The sequence below is a fragment of the Nymphalis io genome, chromosome 8 (genome assembly GCF_905147045.1).
Source record: "Nymphalis io chromosome 8, ilAglIoxx1.1, whole genome shotgun sequence".
In the NCBI taxonomy this organism is placed as follows: Eukaryota; Metazoa; Arthropoda; class Insecta; order Lepidoptera; family Nymphalidae; genus Nymphalis; species Nymphalis io.
Window position 1 is genome coordinate 11,138,081 of NC_065895.1, and position 17,645 is coordinate 11,155,725.

A 17,645-nucleotide genomic window follows, 5' to 3' on the forward strand; every position below is an offset into this window, starting at 1 on the left:
ATTTTTGGTAAATTAAAAATAAAGATTTCATAAGTCCACAATCACTTACGCAGTAAAACAAGATTCATACAGATCAGGATGAAATAAATAATATTGTGAGAGTTCTGCTCTAGTATGACGTAATATTATGTTACCTAACATAACTGCACTAATCACTAATTATATCACTTCAAACCCAAGGTGGAACAGGAATCTTGGAAAAGCTTAAATCTAAATTATTCGTCTAAGCGCGACGCCAAAGCCGGCCACTGAAACAAATGAAAAAATCTTTATAAATATGTTTTAACAAACTTTGAAATTTTTTTTATGCAATCTTACGTACCTGCACGCTTATGTCATCTTGATTCTTGTCAATTTATTGTTACCATAGGCTTATGATTTCTAAAAATAAAAATAAAAGGTTATTATACGCCGTATAGTTATTAAAATTATCCATGTACAAGAGGATTAAAGACAAACAACTAACCATGGTATGGAATTAAATACAAAGTGAATATAACTAGTTAAGTTAAACATTTTGTTATAAATAAATGGTTCAAGAACTGTTTGTAGTCCATAATATAACAAAGTTATTAGCTATTTGGAATATGTAAAATAAAGGATTGTTTTATCTTTACGCCTTATTTCATTGGAAAAGGCAATAGTAATAATAATGGATATACGACGATATAATTATAGCCATAAAACATCCAGAGATGAACGTACATTAGATGAGGGCGTGGCAGGCTGTCCGGGCACGGAGTACTGCGGGCGGAAGTTGGTGAAGTTGGCGGCGGCCGCGGCCGCGGGTGAGAAGCCCGGCAGCGACCCGCCCGCACCGAACCCGGCCGGGAACTGCGCCATTTGAGCTGCGCACCACATGGACGGTTATATTAACTTATACTCGTCTAAAAAGTATAATATATTCTACAATATACAAAATTAAAATAATTATTTTGCCATATCGTTATCGTATATAAACATATTTTTAAATGTCTCTTTATATTTGACCTAAGCTGAAAATGAAGATGGAACTCTCATTTTATACCTGTATACAATAATAATAGCATCTAACATAGGAATAATAATAATGTCCTTTTGCTCAAAAGTACAAATACAGCAGTAGCCAATCTCAAGGACTAGCATACTATACAGGACGTATTATAATACGGAAGTATTTACACAAAACCACCGCAACATATTCCTTTAACCTCATAATCAAGATCATAGTGGAAAGAAATGAGGCGCATGAACGAGTTCACTTGCATTCCGACATTCCGAGACAGGAATGTGCCACTTATATCTTGACAGAAAAATCCATTAATCTTTACTGACCCAAACGGATCCCATTCCAGTTTTTAATAAACAAAGCGGTTACCTGCAGGCACAGGGTTGCCAGCGGTGGCGGCCAGGCGCGAGAGGATGGAGCGCTCCGACATTTGCAGCCGCTGCGCCACTGGCGGGATGCGCGCCAGCGTGGCCGGTAGGCGGGATACGTCCGACTTCATGTCAGACAGCAGTTCCTCTAGCTGATTCAACACCTAAGTGGACGAGCGACATTCATTGATTAAAAACGTTACTATATATAACATATTATATTATCATTTCATATATCTCAAATGAAATTGTCATAAAACAGAAAAACATCAAATAAAATAGGAATAAAAAGTTTGTTCACATACCTTATGCAGTACTGCATTAGCAGGTTTATTACCCGCCAACGACTCCTTGCTGAGATGCTGGTGCGACTCCGCGAGACACTCCACTTCGGCGAAGCGCGCGTTGAGCGACATGGCGGGGTGGTTGGGGTCCTGCGTCAGGTTCAAATACGCAGCGCGCCGCAGCTGCTCCTCGATAACCAACGCTTGTTCCAATAGCTGATAATTAAAAAATACATTTTTTTATAAAATAGTACTGTATTTAGTGGTATGTATGTCTTCATAAGGTAAGGTATTATATGTATGTTTGATACGTTTTAATTCTATAGAATAGTAACATTTTCAGTATAAACCTATGTAGTATTTACCTTGAACCTTCGGGCCAAAAATTTGTTCTTAATCTCAAGGAAGTTGCCCTTGCCGACATCCATCTTAAACGGCTCGTTAATGATAGCAAATCGCAAGTCATTCTGAATATCCTGCCAGCGCCCGTAGCCGTGCGTTACAATGCCAGCCAATAGCCAGTAATCGTGCCGTCTATGCCAGATCTCATACTCTCGACCGGGCGCAGCGGCACGTTCTTCGTTTAACCACAAAGTATGCAGTTCTGTAAAACCACCATCAGCAATATTGAACATAAACTTGCGGCGCTCTACTTTGAGATCTTCTTCCTCTTTTACGAGTACGACATCGTCATCATCGTCTTCTTTCTTTTCTTCTTTATTAGGCTTTTCGGAAGCTTCTGATTCAGCCTTATCACTCTTCGCATCTTCCTTTTTATCCGGATCTTCTTTCGGCTCTTCTTTAATTTTTTCGTCTTTATCTTCTTTTTTCTCCGATTTCTCTTCATCCTTTGAAGGTTCTTCATCCACAGACATACGTCTTTCGTCTTTAATTTCCTCTTTTACATCTTTTGCCGAGTCCTTATCCTCTGATTTATCTTTTTCTTCCTTAATATCACTGGTATCCATAGGTTCTTCTTTGTCCTTTTCTTTGCTATCTTTAGAGTCGGATTTGTCATCTTTAGCTTCTTCCTTCTCATCTTTCTCTGACCCACCTGGTGTAGGTGCTTGACCAGACGCTTGTGTTATTTGCGTGGGTGCTGGTGAGGGCGCCGCTGAAGTTATAGGGGTCGCTGTAGAAGGAGCTGGGCTAGGAGCAGCACTTTCTGCACCGGCAATCTTAACGGGTTCTACTGGCTTACGAATTAATTCAGGCATGCTATAATACCCGTTGATGTGTTCGAACTCTTGCACCTTCTTTCTAATTAAACTCATGACACCGATTCGTGTCAATACATGCTGTCTTGATAATCCTTCTCTAGGAACACCGTCTGCAAATGTTTCAGCATTATCTGCACCAGGCTCGCACAAGTGTCGCATAAATAGTGAAACATATGCTTTGAAATTACGCTCAGATTTTCCTCTAAGATCTCTGACTAACCATTGCGAGTTAAATGCGTCTTGTGGTGGCATACCATACCGCATGATTGCATTGAGGAACGATTTTCTTTGTCTAGCATTAAAACCAAGAACTTCCATATTTCCTCCAACACGTGCAAGCAGCGGTGGCAATGGTCTATCTCTTTCTTCACGCCTTTCAAGTCGGCGCTTACTGCGACGGCTAAGTAAATCTCCATTATCATTCTTTTCATCGAAATCATCATCCTCCTTATCATCCTCGCTACCTTGAGAGAAATCAGAATTGTAGTCAGAGCCATTCTCTTGCCACGTTGTGTCTTCTCTATTTTCTGTCTGTGCAACACTACCATCGTTATAATTAACTTGTTTCCTTACCCTTTTACCTTTTCCAAGGGTTCTTGCTTGATCTTCTTGATGCTGCTCATAGTGATGTCTAAGTAATTTAATCCAGTAAGCTGGATCAGTATTTTCAGCTTCCTGTTTGATAATCTCAGTATCAACTTCTTCTTCACCGTCGCCTTCTTTGGTCGAATAACTAGCCACTTTAAAGGAGCTAAGATATTCATTAGCCCATGATTCTTTTTGTTCAATACCTTCTTTGGAACGATCTAGCAATTCTCCAACAGCCCTATCGTCGTAGTGAATAGCTTCTTCTTTGCCCTCCTCTTCTTTGAAAAGCTCTTCTGTACCGAATCGTAGAATGTCGTCCAGTTCTTGTTTCGTAAAGTTAGCACCTTTCCCGCCCATACCAGGGCGCACAACCAAGTGTGTTAACATCATTTTTCTCTTAGCAACTTGGGTGACTCTTTCTTCAACACTGTTACGAGTTACGAATCGATATATCATGACCTTGTTAGCTTGACCGATTCTATGGGCTCGCGAGAACGCTTGAATATCGTTATGTGGATTCCAATCAGAATCATAGATAATTACAGTGTCAGCTGTAGCTAAATTGATACCCAAACCACCAGCTCTAGTTGATAATAAGAAAACAAATTGCTGAGCGCCGGGTGCATTAAACCTATCAATAGCTTCTTGTCTTATTGTTCCTGTAATACCACCATCAATTCTTTCATATTTATATCCTTCACCTTCTAAGAAATCTTCAAGAATGTCTAACATTTTTGTCATTTGGGAGAAAATGAGGACCCTATGTCCTTGCTCTTTGAGTTGTTTTAACATCTTCGACATAAGGACAAGTTTTCCGGAAGCTTTAATTAAAGCTTGAGTGTCATAATTCCCATGGGGACCAAGAGGTGCTTCTTCAGCCGCTACAGGGAACAAGTATGGATGGTTACAACATTTCTTTAAGTCCATCATCACATTAAGTAAGGACACAGTTTGCCCACCGCTCTTTGGATTAAGTGCTTCGTAATTTCTAGTCAAGATATACTTATAATATTTTTTCTGCATTGGGGATAACTCAACACGCACAATAAACTCCGATTTCGCGGGCATATTTTTCAATACATCAGCCTTTAATCGCCGCAGCATATGAGGACCCAGCATTTCATGTAGCCTCTTCACTTGCTCTTCTTTCGAAACATCTGCAAATTCATTTTGGAAAGCAGCTAGCTCATTGAACTTATCCTTATTTAAAAAGTTTAAGAGGTGGAACAATTCTTCGAGATTGTTCTGTAATGGTGTTCCTGTTAGTAAAAGTTTGTAGTTAATATGATATCCAGCAAGAAGCCTAAAGAACTTAGACTGATTACTTTTTAGTCTATGTGCTTCGTCCACAACGAGGACAGCCCACTCAATTGACCCGAGGCAAGTAGAGTCAATTGATATAAGTTCATAAGAAGTCAAGAGAACATTGAATTTCACTTGCGATTTGATTTTTGAAGGTCTTCCTCCTCTATTCCCGCCATCGTCAAAAGTAAGTTCATTCTCGCGTATAACAGCTCTAGAATCCTTGTCACCAACATATGTAATACAGTATAAATCTGGAGCCCACAACTCAAATTCTCTCTCCCAATTAATAATTGTTGACAGTGGAACGGAAACTAAGAAAGGTCCTTTGCAATGACCCTCTTTAAACAGAGAATAAAGGAATGTAACAGTTTGTATAGTTTTTCCAAGACCCATCTCGTCAGCAAGAATAGTGTCGATTCCTTGTCCCCAAGAATACCGCAACCAGTTAAGACCTTCCAACTGATATGGATGGAGTTGCATTCCAGTTTCATATACAAATGGTGGTTGATCTTCATACTTCTTATTGAGATTGGTTGTTGGACGATCTGGAGGCGGGTTATACTTTCTGCCTTTGACCTGCAATCCACTACTACTCTCGTCTTCATCAATATTATCTTTGTTCTTGCTTTTGCGACCAGCTTTTTTGCCTTTGCTTCCTTTAGTTTTACCTTCTGAAGTGATGAAGGCACGCATATCCTGGAAAACCATAATTTTATTTATAAAATTAATTATATTTAATTTAATTTTATCATTTTATTAATAAGTTTACTTATTTGTTAATATGTACCTGATAATATTCCATGGCGCATTTTAATCCAGCAATATCTTCATGTTCCGATTCCCAAGTAGCTTGGTCGTACGATAGATCTCGCCATTTAACCAAAAAATACGTAGTGCCGTCACGTGATGTTCGGTGATTTATCACCCTATGCACTATCAACCACTCAGGTTTTACACCATACCTGAAAAGATAAATAAAAAAATAATTTAGCAATTCCCTTAAGATATACAAAACAATAGGCATGGCTCTTATTGTTACCTGTAGTATTTTTCTTCCAACATTTTCTCATCAGAGTCTTGTTCTACGCCATTTTTGTTTTTCATGCGCTTTCTTCGACCTTCACGCTCCTCCAATGGTTCTTCTAATTTAGGTGGCTCTTCGGGATCCGATTTGCGCATGTAATAACGATACATGAGGGGGTGGAAAACATCCAGCTGTGAATAATTCGGAAACAAAATGCATTTAAAGACAAAGCTTCCGTTTAGCTCTTATTTTATAAATTTCTGACTACTGCTATATTTAAAAATTAATTTTTTTAATTTACCTGTATCTCAGATATCCAGCTGCAATGCCAATACGAACGCTCATGCCACTTGACAAAGAACTCCCTTGAACGCGGTGCCTTCGATTTCGCCGGTTGTTCCTTCCATCGCCATGTCAGAATTTTCGCTACTTTACCATCTAGTGGTGGACACTGAAAATGACGGAAATAAATGAAGACAATTTTTTAATATAAAAACCCCTTGGTTGAAAGAAAGAATACTATTACCAATATTATAAGTTTGAATTTAATTTAATTTATAAACTCACACTACATCGAGGACATTTCCACTCTCCATCTGGAACTTCATCTAAGGGTGGATTAAGGCAGAAACGGTGATATGCTGATGGGCAGGAATCACAACACAATAGCTCGCCACCATCTTTGCAAATCCTATAATATAAATTATTGTTATTGCATATTAATATTTACAAAAGGAACAATTCTATTTAATAATTGTTCATTTAAGTTCCTTTGAACTGTAAATAAAATAATAACTTACCTGCAGAATTCTTGATGCTCATCATCATCTTCTTCTTGGTTGCCCTCAGCCTCACAGTGAGGACAGGACCAGCGACCTTCTGGTGTCTCTTCTAATTCTGGATCGAGACACACCAAGTGATACGCTCTTGGACATGTGTCACAGAGAATAATTTCACCTCCTTGTTGACAAACCTACAAATCGAAAATTATTTAGTACATATACTTCTTAACGTTTGTTGCACTTTACACATTAATTTAGAAAATCATTATATCATTATAATTCTCACCTCACAATAGTCCTGATGTTCCTGCTCTCCTTCTGCACCATCAGGGAACTTGCTTGTCGTCTTCATTTTCTTCTTTTTCTTGCTTTTATTGCCGATTTTGGTCTTAGCCTTCTTCTTTGGTTGTTGCTATAAAAATAAATAAATTGTTTGATTGAATAATTTCATAATATATAACAAAGAAATAAATTGTTCTGATCTGATTGTTTATTATACTAACTGGAACATTAGGATCTTCCTCTTTCGGTTGTGGGGCCTCTTCTGTGTTAGTTGGTGCTGGTTTCGGATCTTCAGCCTCAGCCAGCATCTGTTCAAATTCTGCATCAGAATCTGTATTTGCACCTGCACTGCCTTCTTGATCTTCCTCCTGCAAAATAATATGCACATAAGCAATTCTAGTATGAAATTATCGGTTTATTTAACTGATATATTTTCTTATTTATAGACCATTTAATATATCATTTATTTGTCTGCCATCTGGTTTATAACACACCAAAGAAATGTTAACAAATTTTATGAACCTACAGTCCATAGGTCTGCCTCATAACATTAAGTCTGAACAAATGATTTTACTGTGGGTTAATTCGCCGTGGTGTATGGGTGTTTTAAATGGTTATGAGAATGTAATTGGTAGATAAGCTTTACAAAAATGTCATTAGAAGTTAGTACTCACACTGCTAGTGCGCTTCCGTTTGCTGAACTTGATTTTAAGCGTGGGGACCTTCGGCTTGCGGCCCGGCTTGCCGCGCGGCGTGCCCGTGTGCTTGGGCTTACGGCCACGTTTGCGAGGAGCCGGCGTGCCCTCATCGCTTACTCCCTCCTCGTCTTCCTCCTCAGGCTCGTCGATAGAGTCTTCGATCTAAAAATTAAGTAACTATTTGAAATATTTTCTTTGTTCGTTTTTTAATAATAATTTGTGATATCTTGCCATTTCAAATGAGAAATTATCTAAAATAATTTAAAAAAAAAAGAAATGCTAAGATTTATATTCTTCTTTCTCATATTAAGAGTTAAAAACAAAGGGAACTCTATGGCATTGGTAAATAAAATCACCTTTACTTCTTTAGGAGTGCGACCGGGACGTTTGGGCACATAATCTGACGTAGCAGATGTGTTTGTATTCTCTTCAGAGCCCATGTTCTGACTGCCACCATCCAAGTGTGGATTAGTTTCACAGAATAGTCGCCATTTGGCCGCTACTAGCATCATCAACTTTGATACAGGTACCTAAGAAAAAAGCGTAAATTACATACAAATCTAAAAATTTTCTGAATTTTACATTACTTGAACATTAAGAGATAGATATATATGCACACTTTAGATTCTATTACAAATATATTAAGGTCTCAACTTTTTCGTTAAGATGAGTCTGAAGATGAATGAGGTTTCACGGTTAAAGGCCTCAAGGGCATTTATGGACTAAATTTTTTCATTGTATGAAAGACAATGTTAAACTTACCTTTGGATTTTCCTTAACAAGAAGAGGGCGTACATGTTGCTGGAATAACTTGTAACTGGTTAAATTTTCGAGATCGGCGTCTGTATACTGAATGTTAACATCAGTGAGAGCAAATGAAGAACATACTTCTTCAACAGTCGGCATACCTGCCAATCAAAAACAAAATAACACTATATCATCAAATATATAAATAAATGATTAAAGAAAACCTTAATACAAATAAATCAACACAATTTCAACAAGGTAAATAAACATGTTTTTATTTCCATAAAAACATTAATTATATTCAATTCAATCTTTTGGTATAAATTTCAAAAAAAATTTGTTACTGACAGCAATTAAAAATATAATGAAAATTAATATTTTCTTTAATATATGATAATACTTTACATTACATTATTTCACTTTCAGAAATTTTGTGTAATATTTATAAGTGTATAAGTCAAGGCTGTGGTTTTTATATTAAAATACATCTCAAAGCAAATTGAGGCTACAGTCATTACATAAGTCACAACTTGTACAATTTTAACATAACATTAATAAATTAATAAAGTAGCTTATACAAGGATTATTAAGTAATTTAAATCGCTAAAAAGCAATCATAATTATTTAAATGTATTTTTCAAGTCTAAGTACTTTTGCATATTAATAGCTAAATTATTTTTAATAACTTGCAAATTGAAATTTAGTGACAACACCAATATTTTATATTATTATACTTACGGAAATCAAACTGTATATATTTTAAATAAAATTTATGAACCGTAATTAACAAAGCAAAACGTTTCACAGTTTAGTAACATAATGGCATATAGAAACCATTTACCTGCTATCGATTTAAATAAATAATAATTTAATTGCAAAGAAAATCTTTTATATTTACCAGATCCCGAATCCGAAGCAACCGGAGTGGAAGTATTATGTTTGCTTCCTCGCCCTTTGCGCGATTTTTTACTCGAGGATACTGCGCTCAGCGCATAGTCACTGTCACCTTCTGCCTCGACTTCCGCGCCAAAGTCGTCATCCTGGTGAGAATTTGTTTTTAATTCAACCAAACATTTAATTTAATGTTATAATTAAAATTAAATTTTAGATTTCTTTACGTTAAACAAAGTGTATATAATGACTATTACATTTAAATAACTTCTTAAATTTATAATACCTTTTAATTAAGTATTCTTAATATTTTTTACATCAATGTTTCACACATTTAAAATTTTGTTTCAAAGTGCAATTTTAAACATATTATTACTTATTTATCCAGCTTATGATTAATTAAGTAAAACACAACACATTACTTGCAAAAATAGCCCCGGCGTCGCACGGGTTCCCCCAAGTATCTAGGAATAGATGACCTATGAAATGAAGTCTACTGGTGGTAGAGCTTTGTGCAAGCTCGTCTGGGTAGGTACCACCCACTCATCAGATATTCTACCGCAAAACAGCAGTACTTGTTATTGTTGTGTTCCGGTTTGAAGGGTGAGTGAGCCAGTGTAATTACAGGCACAAGGGACATAAAATCTTAGTTCCCAAGGTTGGTGGCGCATTGGCTGTATAAGCGATGGTTGACATTTCTTACAATGCCAATGTCTAAGGGCGTTTGGTGATCACTTCCTATCAGGTGGCCCATATGCTCGTCCGCCTTCCTATTCTATAAAAAAAAAAAAAAGTTCTGGTGTTTTGGTTTTGTTCTTGGTAGTATTACATGTACTTTATGGAAATGTATCATTGCTTATAATGAACTGAGTAATGTTGCTATCTGTTAAATGGTCTCTAGGATAGGTAATGAATTAAATCTGCAAAAATTTTGGGATATAAAAACTTTATCGATGGAGAGTGCCAGCCAGATAGTAAACCTAACCTTTCGAATTGTGGCATGGAATCGATATCAACCACCTGCTGACTTTTAAATGACGATATTTTAGACAATTTTCCGTACAAATTCTTTACATATCAGATGACTTTTAATAATATGATGATTGTAATAGGTAATATAATTAGAATTATTTATTACACATACGGTGTACATAAACTGAAGTTATTAAAAATGCTCTTTAGACTAATCACAAACTTTGCCATTTTTTTGCATAAACCTTCTAGCGATCAATCAATCTTAGCAAAATAAAATTTGACGATCCGGTTGGCGTGGTTGGTAGAACCCACAACCTTCGGCGTGGGTTCGATTCCCACCCAGGACAGACATTTGTGTGCATGAACGTGTCTGTTTGTCCTGAGTCTGGGAGTAATTATCTATATAAGTATGTATTTACATAAGAAAAGTAGTATATCACTTATCTGGTTTCCATAGCACAAGCTTTGTACAAGCTTAATTTGGGATCAGATGGATGATCAGTGTGTGAAAAACGTCCCAGGATATAACTATTATTATTATAAAATCAAATTGTTTCTGAGATCATTACGATCTTACGTATATAGACACGACAGAGGACTAATATTCATTGATTTCCGGAGTGGATATAAAATTTTAAATGGATAATAAGTTAATTAAGAAAATGATGAAACTACTGAGTTTCTAGAAGGTTCTGAACCGATGGTATATAATGTAATCTGATTTCGACAATTTAAGAGCTTTAAAAAACAAAAACTCTTTGAACGAAGTAGGTATATTTGATATGTTGATTTATAAGTCACGATGTTTTTCATAAATATTTGTATAAGATTTACGATTTTTTGATTAACGATTTCGGTGTTTCTTTCATAATCGATTTGACAACCGAAAGAAGACAGCGCTATTCAGCAAATCACTCCCTAACGAACATTTATGTTTATAGCTAAAGTTGGTATTCACTACTATATTATACGCGACAAACTCAAAAACTACCCAAGGGATTTTCATACTGTTTTCACCAATTGACGGGGTGATTCATGATGGAGATTTAGATGTTATGCCGACTGGGAAGCTTTATTGACTTGTGCCGCGTAAACCATTAGTTATATGTATTACCATAAAACGCCAAGATGGGTAGCTACACCTAGTCATTAAAAAGATGTATCCTAAAAAACGTATAAAATGTCTTTGAAACATATGTTCCGACGTTTGTTGCACAATTACGACATTTCGAACGACAGAACGAATTGTCGATATCAGGAAGTAGCATACTTTTCAATTTATTTTTTGCAACAAGGGAAGCAAAACGGACTTTTAATCACTAATATATACTATAGGAACTAGATATAAATACTTGTGCTAGATTTTTCAAATTCTTTTTTACTGTTATTAAATTGATTATAAGCATAATTCTTCTTAAACAATATTAAAATATTTTTTAAGTTCGAGGCTAAACTAAAACTAATTTTAATCAAGTCCAATTTTTAAATAGGTTAAAAAGAAAATAATCCGATCTAAATATGAAATAAAACATACGTATTTTCATAGCGTAAGCAACACAACGACCGTGAATTTATAAAAATTATATTCTCGAATTTCTTCAATTACGATTTTATTCTTTAATTACTTTGATACTATAAAGTATTTTGTTTATATTATTGATTAAATTAAAAAGCAAGAAAATGATTCGTTCATATTACATATTTCGGAATATAAATTCGTTTAAAGGGTTTGAGGTGAGTTGAATGCTCCATAATCTTACACTCGTTGGACTTTGTTCAAGCCCGTCTGAGCAGGTACTAGGTCATCACATATTCCACTCTTATCCAGCACTACATCTCAAGGTTGCTGCCTTATTGGCGGTGGCGACAACTTACCATCAGGTGCCAGTCTGCCTACCTATATCTTGCAATAAGTGTTTCTAATATATTATAGACAAATCTTTTATCTGAATTTATTAATTACTATTATTAATAAATATCATTTATAACTATATTACTGCCCTGCATTATTTAAATATAATTTAAATGAAATTAGGTCATGGATATACCAATATCTGAATAAAATTATTTTTCGTAAACTTTTGTTATTTTCTTTTTGATAATATTTAAGATTCTTATCTTCTATTAAGATAAAAACATGTAGGAAAATGATATTCTTATTAATAGAGAACAAAGTTTGTATATGGATTTCTTTTTATTTAAAACACTCCTTGATTACATCTATTAAAATAGATATTCATTGCTAGATAAGATTGTAACTATAGGCAAGATAGTGAAGATGTGATGAGTGTTAACTTTTATAGTCTTGTATTAATTATATGATATAAATTTGTAAACATATATTATAATTTGGAGATTAAGAGCTGAAAATCGAGCTCAGTGGCGTGCCATTGGAGAGACCTATGTCCAGCAGTGGACGCGAAAAGGGTGATGATGATGATGATATTATAAATTGTGTCATCTATTTTTATTGAATAAAAATAATTTTTTATACTTACTTCCTCGCTTTCATTCTTGCGCTTCTTCTTTTTCTTTCTTCCCTTTTTTTCTTCTCCTCGCGCTTTTCTTTTCTTTCCTTTCTTTTTTTTTCTGGCATCTTCTGGAGAATAATCATCGTCCTCCTATTAAAAATATAAATGGATCAAATTAAGATATTATGAATATAACATATTAAATAATATGATCATATTATTATAAATAACATATATTTTCATGGTTATAATTAATACAATTGGTTTACAATTTTAAGTATTATAATTTATAATCTCTTAGCATTTGCTATGTAAAAAAAAAAGTTTTTGTTGATGCTCTAATTCGCTTGTGAGTTGTTACCAGTATTAAATTAATTGTTAACAATGAATATTCATATAGATAAAATTAATTTAAATATGATATTGCACAACTAAGAGTATGTATGCTATTCTTTGAATAAAAAAAAACTAAAAAAAAGCAAAACAAAAATTTAAATTAAAAGTAATTAAAAAAATCACCTTTGGGGGAGCTTCATCACTGTCTCCTGAGTTATCATTTTGACCCTCACCTTCCTCCACGTCCTCGTCGCCTGCAACAAATATTTACAATAAAAGTGGTCAAACCAGTCACTATGCTTTCCACCTGCACGCCTTAACAAGCACATGAGCATCATCATTTTTTGCGATGCACGCGCACTTCTAGACATAAGGTCACTAATCCCTTTGTTTGGCGGCGTCCATTTTGTTAAGTAGTAATGAGGGGATAATGCATGTTCTTTTCTGTCACAAACTGCCACATAAAAATATTTACACCTAAATCATAACAAATATGCCAATATAACACTTAATCACATATCACTTTATTTCACTTTGTTTTATATCATGAATTTGCGTATACACCTCACTAAGAAAGCCGAAATTTTTCAAAATTTTAATTGCTTACCGCAAGTAAACATATGATACCGCTATTCGCGGCTTACCTATGACATGCTAGGAACAAAATCGAGTAAATCGAACCTTTACCTGCGAAAGATCCATCTACTTCATCATCAGATGCCATTTAGACAACTATATGACACAATCCAAAGAAAAATCAAAGATTTTAGTCTAGAAAAGCTAAAGGACGCGCAGTTTTTGCGACAAATGGTAATTAATTCAGAAATTGATGCCGCCGTCACTACGAAGAACTAGTGTGCAATAGCGACATTTTCTTTCTCTTTCAATTACACCCGGTATCACAGATAATTTTACAACGATTTAAAGAAATTGGGTGACCAATTACAAGACTCAAGACCCTCGGACTAAAATGTAAATACTTTCATTTTAAAATTACTTTTTTTTATTAACTTAGCCTATTAATATATTTGTAAAAAGAAATAATTTCTGATTGATTTCTGATGAAAAAAGATTTAATTTGTAGTGTACATCATTCAGAAGTTGGCAGCGCTATATTTATTTCACTAAGGCTTAATCTACACAGAAATGCAGTCAAATTTTATCAAACATCTTTGTCGTCTAAGTTTAATTAGCAATTTTAACTATAAACAGTGTCTGTCTGACATCTGAGTCTAAATTTTTATTTTTAATATTAAGCTACATCGTTGACTTTCTCAAACGCCTGAGAAATCGTAAATCGTATGTATAGCGATATTCTATAATATGCTTAATGTCTCTAAATGTGTATGTGACCTTATGTCATAATTATGACAGCGAAGTAAGAGAGCCAAGAGGTCGCGTTTTCTAATTTCTACTTCAACGCCGTAACGCAATTCAAGAAGTTTTCAATGTTTCATGTTGTGTTATAATATATTCTAACAATGACTTTATGCTAACTTTTATTAAATAAGAACTTTGCCAAATACTGAACCGCACAAAACACGTTTTCATTTAATAGAATAAAGCGTTGAATGTTTCTTAATTTATATTTACTAGTTTTAACTTGATATCGAAATGAATGCTTTGCTAGATTACGGTTCATCATCGAGCAGTACCGAAGAAGAAGACAGCAGCGATGAAGAAAAGTAATTATAAGATATTCAAATACAAATAATATAAATCAATATTATCAGTAATATATATGTTTGAAACTTTTTAGAACAAAAGTAGTAGATCGGAAAGATGACGAAAAGCCAAAATTACCGAAACCAACTCTCGGTGAAAATACCCTTCACACCTCGGTTTTTTCAAATCCCTTTGTTGCGGAAGAACGTGCTAAAGCTGCTATACTGGAAAAGCATGTTAAAATGGTATATGTTGACTTTCTATTATAAAATAATTATTTTTACATTAAATCTACATATGTATTTTATCATTATACACTAGTTTTATTAAAATAAAATTTGTAATTATTAAGTTAAGAAAGTCTAGATACAAATGTGATCAAATCCTTATGACTGATATTTGAACTCATAAAAGTGCTTAAATTTTGGTTAAAACAAATTGGCATACTAATGTTTCCAATGTGACATATAATCGTCAAGTACATAGGCCATGAATGTTAAGGTTTCAGGTAAAGACAATACTCAAATGATCAATGGCAAGAAAATATGCTGGAACTACAGAAAAGGCCGTTGTCGGTTCGGACATAACTGTAAATATGCTCACGATTCAGACATACAGAAGACTAATGAAGAGTTAGAGGCTGAAAAGCAGGTATCTATCATTGACTACAATGTAAAAAATTTAGTACCTGTTTAATAAGAAAATTATAGCTAAAAGGACTATATTTATTCAAATTGTTTTAGAAATTAAAAACGGTTGTGTGTGAAGGAGCAGGCACAATGACATCAGCACCTCCACCTCAAGTTGAACTTGAAGCCTCTACAGCAACAGACGATGATGTTTGGGAAACTAAAGCAAGTAAAAAGAAAAAAAGACCTGGACTATCTCAAGGAATAGTGCCTGGACAGAAAGTTATTAAAATGTACAAGGAGCAGAAAATCAAAGATAGCACCAATAAATGTTAAATTGATTTTTTTATTTTATTCTTGCATGTATACCATCAGTACCATCTGAGATATATTTTTGAATTTTCTATAAAACAAAGACAACAAAGACACTGCCAATGGTCTAGTAGCTTTTATACTGTATGTCTATATCTGTATATAAAACTTTAGGAGGTTTTGAGTATAAACAGCCACCAGTTGGGCCAATAAAAAAGGTTATTACGTTTTTTGTCTTCACTTGTATTTGTGCATGCACTTGTTTACAATTATATTATGTCCTATGAAGATTAGCTATTTCCTTTGAGTCCGACTCCCATGGCCGAAATTGGTCAAAACATAATAACAAAATACTAAATATAAATCTTTTTAAATTAACAGCACTGTTGAAATTAATTACTTGACTTGTGCCTTTATTTTTCTATGTTGACGTGCGAATGTAGATATAGTATTTCGACTCTTACACATTTATTTTATTGCCGTGGAGTACCGGCTTAGAATAGTACTCCCCCAATCTCATCCCGTGGGTGTCGTAAGAGGTGACTGAGGGACGGGGAAAAGGGGGGATGGGCAGCAGCGTCCCCCCTCCCATAAACATCTTACCCCCCTACTGCGCTCGCCAACACGCCTGCCCAGCGCGGCGAGTATGGGCAAACCCCTCCCTTAATGGCAGATGCGCCCAAAAAAAAGGCCCCCAGTTACCGGCAAGCCCGCTAGGCCCGACCAAGGTAGCGGTCGCGGTATCGGCAGGGCAGGGGGTGCTAAGAATCACCGGTTCACGGCAGGCTACCGTATAAAACGACTGCACATGGCAACGTATAATGGACGCTCGATGAGGCTGGACCATCACCTCGCCGAATTAGAAGTAGAGTTAAGTCATATAAACTGGCATATACTGGGGTTATCTGAAGTCCGAAGACTAGGGGAGGACACGATAACTCTAGAGTCCAGTAACTTACTCTACTTCCGCGAAGGTGATAACCTCTCCCAGGGTGGTGTCGGTTTTCTAGTCAAAAAGGATCTCATTAGCAGCATTGTGGAAATCAGTAGTGTGTCGAACCGGGTAGCGTACCTTGACCTAAAACTTTCCGACAGGTACTCCCTGAAGGTCGTACAGGTATATGCGCCAACTTCGACATACTCTGATGATGTGGTCGAAGCGATTTACGAGGACATCGCAAAGGCCCTCAACGACACCTCGAAGGCCCACTACAATGTTGTTATGGGAGACTTTAATGCTAAGTGGGAGTACAAGATAGCGGTGAATCGAAAGTCGGACCTTACGGCTTGGGCTGCAGAAATCACAGGGGGCAAATGCTGTTAAACTTTCTCGAAGCGCAGGGGCTTTTTTTGATGAATTCTTTCTTTCAAAAGAAGCCTCAGAGGAGGTGGACCTGGCGAAGCCCCGATAACGTGACAAGGAACGAGATAGACTTTATCATTTCGAATAAAAGGCACATATTTAGAGATGTTTCAGTGATCAACAGGTTTAATACCGGAAGTGATCACCGCTTGGTTCGAGGCACTCTAAATATCAACTTAAAAGCCGAAAGATCGAGAATGATGAGGTCTACTCTCCGACCTACCATGCTCCAAGCTGCTCAAGGCTCCGAAAAGTTCCAAATGGAACTTCAAAATCAATTCACCGCGTTGGAAACCATAAGCAGCATTGATGAGAGAACCGACACGCTGGTCAAAATACTGCAAAACACATCCCGCAAGTGTTTTCCGCCACAGAGAAGAGACAACGCACCAAAACTCTCTGCTGAGACACTCGAGCTCATGAGAAAACGACGAGAACTACCATAGTTTTTGTCAGATAAGGCCTTAAATCGAATAATAAAAACGCTGACGCGACGCGATCTCCGACGCTCCAATACCCGTGCCATCAAGGCTGCGATTGAGCAAAATCGGGGATCGAAAGTGTTCGCTCGCAAGTTTGGGAGGCTGCGTCTGACAAAACTTAAAACTGAAAATGGTGGGGTCGTTACCTCTAGGCCTGAGATTGTCGGAGAAGTAGAGAGGTTTTATGGACAGTTGTTCTCTTCAAGATCGGATAAACCCGTGGGAATCAGTATTG

The 17,645-nt window shown here is 35.9% G+C and overlaps 2 protein-coding genes across 4 annotated transcripts; one reads left to right on the plus strand and one right to left on the minus strand.

Annotated features, from left to right (window-relative positions):
• Nucleotides 1-4: 4 nt before the first annotated feature.
• On the minus strand, nt 5-13,805 carry LOC126769930 (chromodomain-helicase-DNA-binding protein Mi-2 homolog). 3 transcript variants are annotated; one of them, XM_050488921.1, is made up of 20 exons: nt 13,641-13,805; nt 13,143-13,213; nt 12,651-12,773; nt 9,185-9,326; nt 8,302-8,447; nt 7,902-8,069; nt 7,516-7,701; nt 7,063-7,209; nt 6,846-6,971; nt 6,578-6,750; nt 6,345-6,468; nt 6,079-6,228; nt 5,793-5,968; nt 5,541-5,715; nt 2,006-5,449; nt 1,662-1,856; nt 1,358-1,520; nt 706-848; nt 323-381; nt 5-248 (listed from the first exon to the last, which is right to left on the minus strand). In XM_050488921.1, exons 1-19 carry the CDS (start codon nt 13,681-13,683, stop codon nt 373-375), a joined length of 5,904 nt encoding a protein of 1,967 aa, XP_050344878.1. In that variant the 5' UTR covers nt 13,684-13,805; the 3' UTR covers nt 5-248; nt 323-372. The 3 variants fall into 3 exon arrangements, with proteins under 3 accessions (XP_050344878.1, XP_050344876.1, XP_050344877.1); XM_050488919.1 differs by having other exon boundaries at nt 7,896-8,069; XM_050488920.1 differs by having other exon boundaries at nt 6-248; nt 7,896-8,069; nt 13,647-13,805.
• Nucleotides 13,806-14,345: 540 nt separating this feature from the next.
• Nucleotides 14,346-15,594, plus strand: LOC126770101 (uncharacterized). Its single transcript, XM_050489261.1, has 4 exons — nt 14,346-14,644; nt 14,719-14,869; nt 15,126-15,275; nt 15,368-15,594. Exons 1-4 carry the CDS (start codon nt 14,574-14,576, stop codon nt 15,587-15,589), a joined length of 594 nt encoding a protein of 197 aa, XP_050345218.1. The 5' UTR covers nt 14,346-14,573; the 3' UTR covers nt 15,590-15,594.
• The last annotated feature ends 2,051 nt before the right edge of the window (nt 15,595-17,645 follow it).

Coding starts and splice junctions, on each gene's coding strand:
- LOC126769930 (XM_050488919.1), bottom strand. CDS start 13,683: ATGGCATCTGATGATGAAGTAGATGGATCTTTCGCAGGTAAAG. Junction 9,327..12,650: donor GCAAGAATGAAAGCGAGGAA/GTAAGTATAAAA, acceptor AATTCTCACCAG/GATGACGACTTTGGCGCGGA. Junction 1,857..2,005: donor TTTTGGCCCGAAGGTTCAAG/GTAAATACTACA, acceptor TTTAATTATCAG/CTATTGGAACAAGCGTTGGT.
- LOC126770101 (XM_050489261.1), top strand. CDS start 14,574: ATGAATGCTTTGCTAGATTACGGTTCATCATCGAGCAGTACCGAAGAA. Junction 14,645..14,718: donor GACAGCAGCGATGAAGAAAA/GTAATTATAAGA, acceptor GAAACTTTTTAG/AACAAAAGTAGTAGATCGGA. Junction 14,870..15,125: donor TGGAAAAGCATGTTAAAATG/GTATATGTTGAC, acceptor ATGAATGTTAAG/GTTTCAGGTAAAGACAATAC.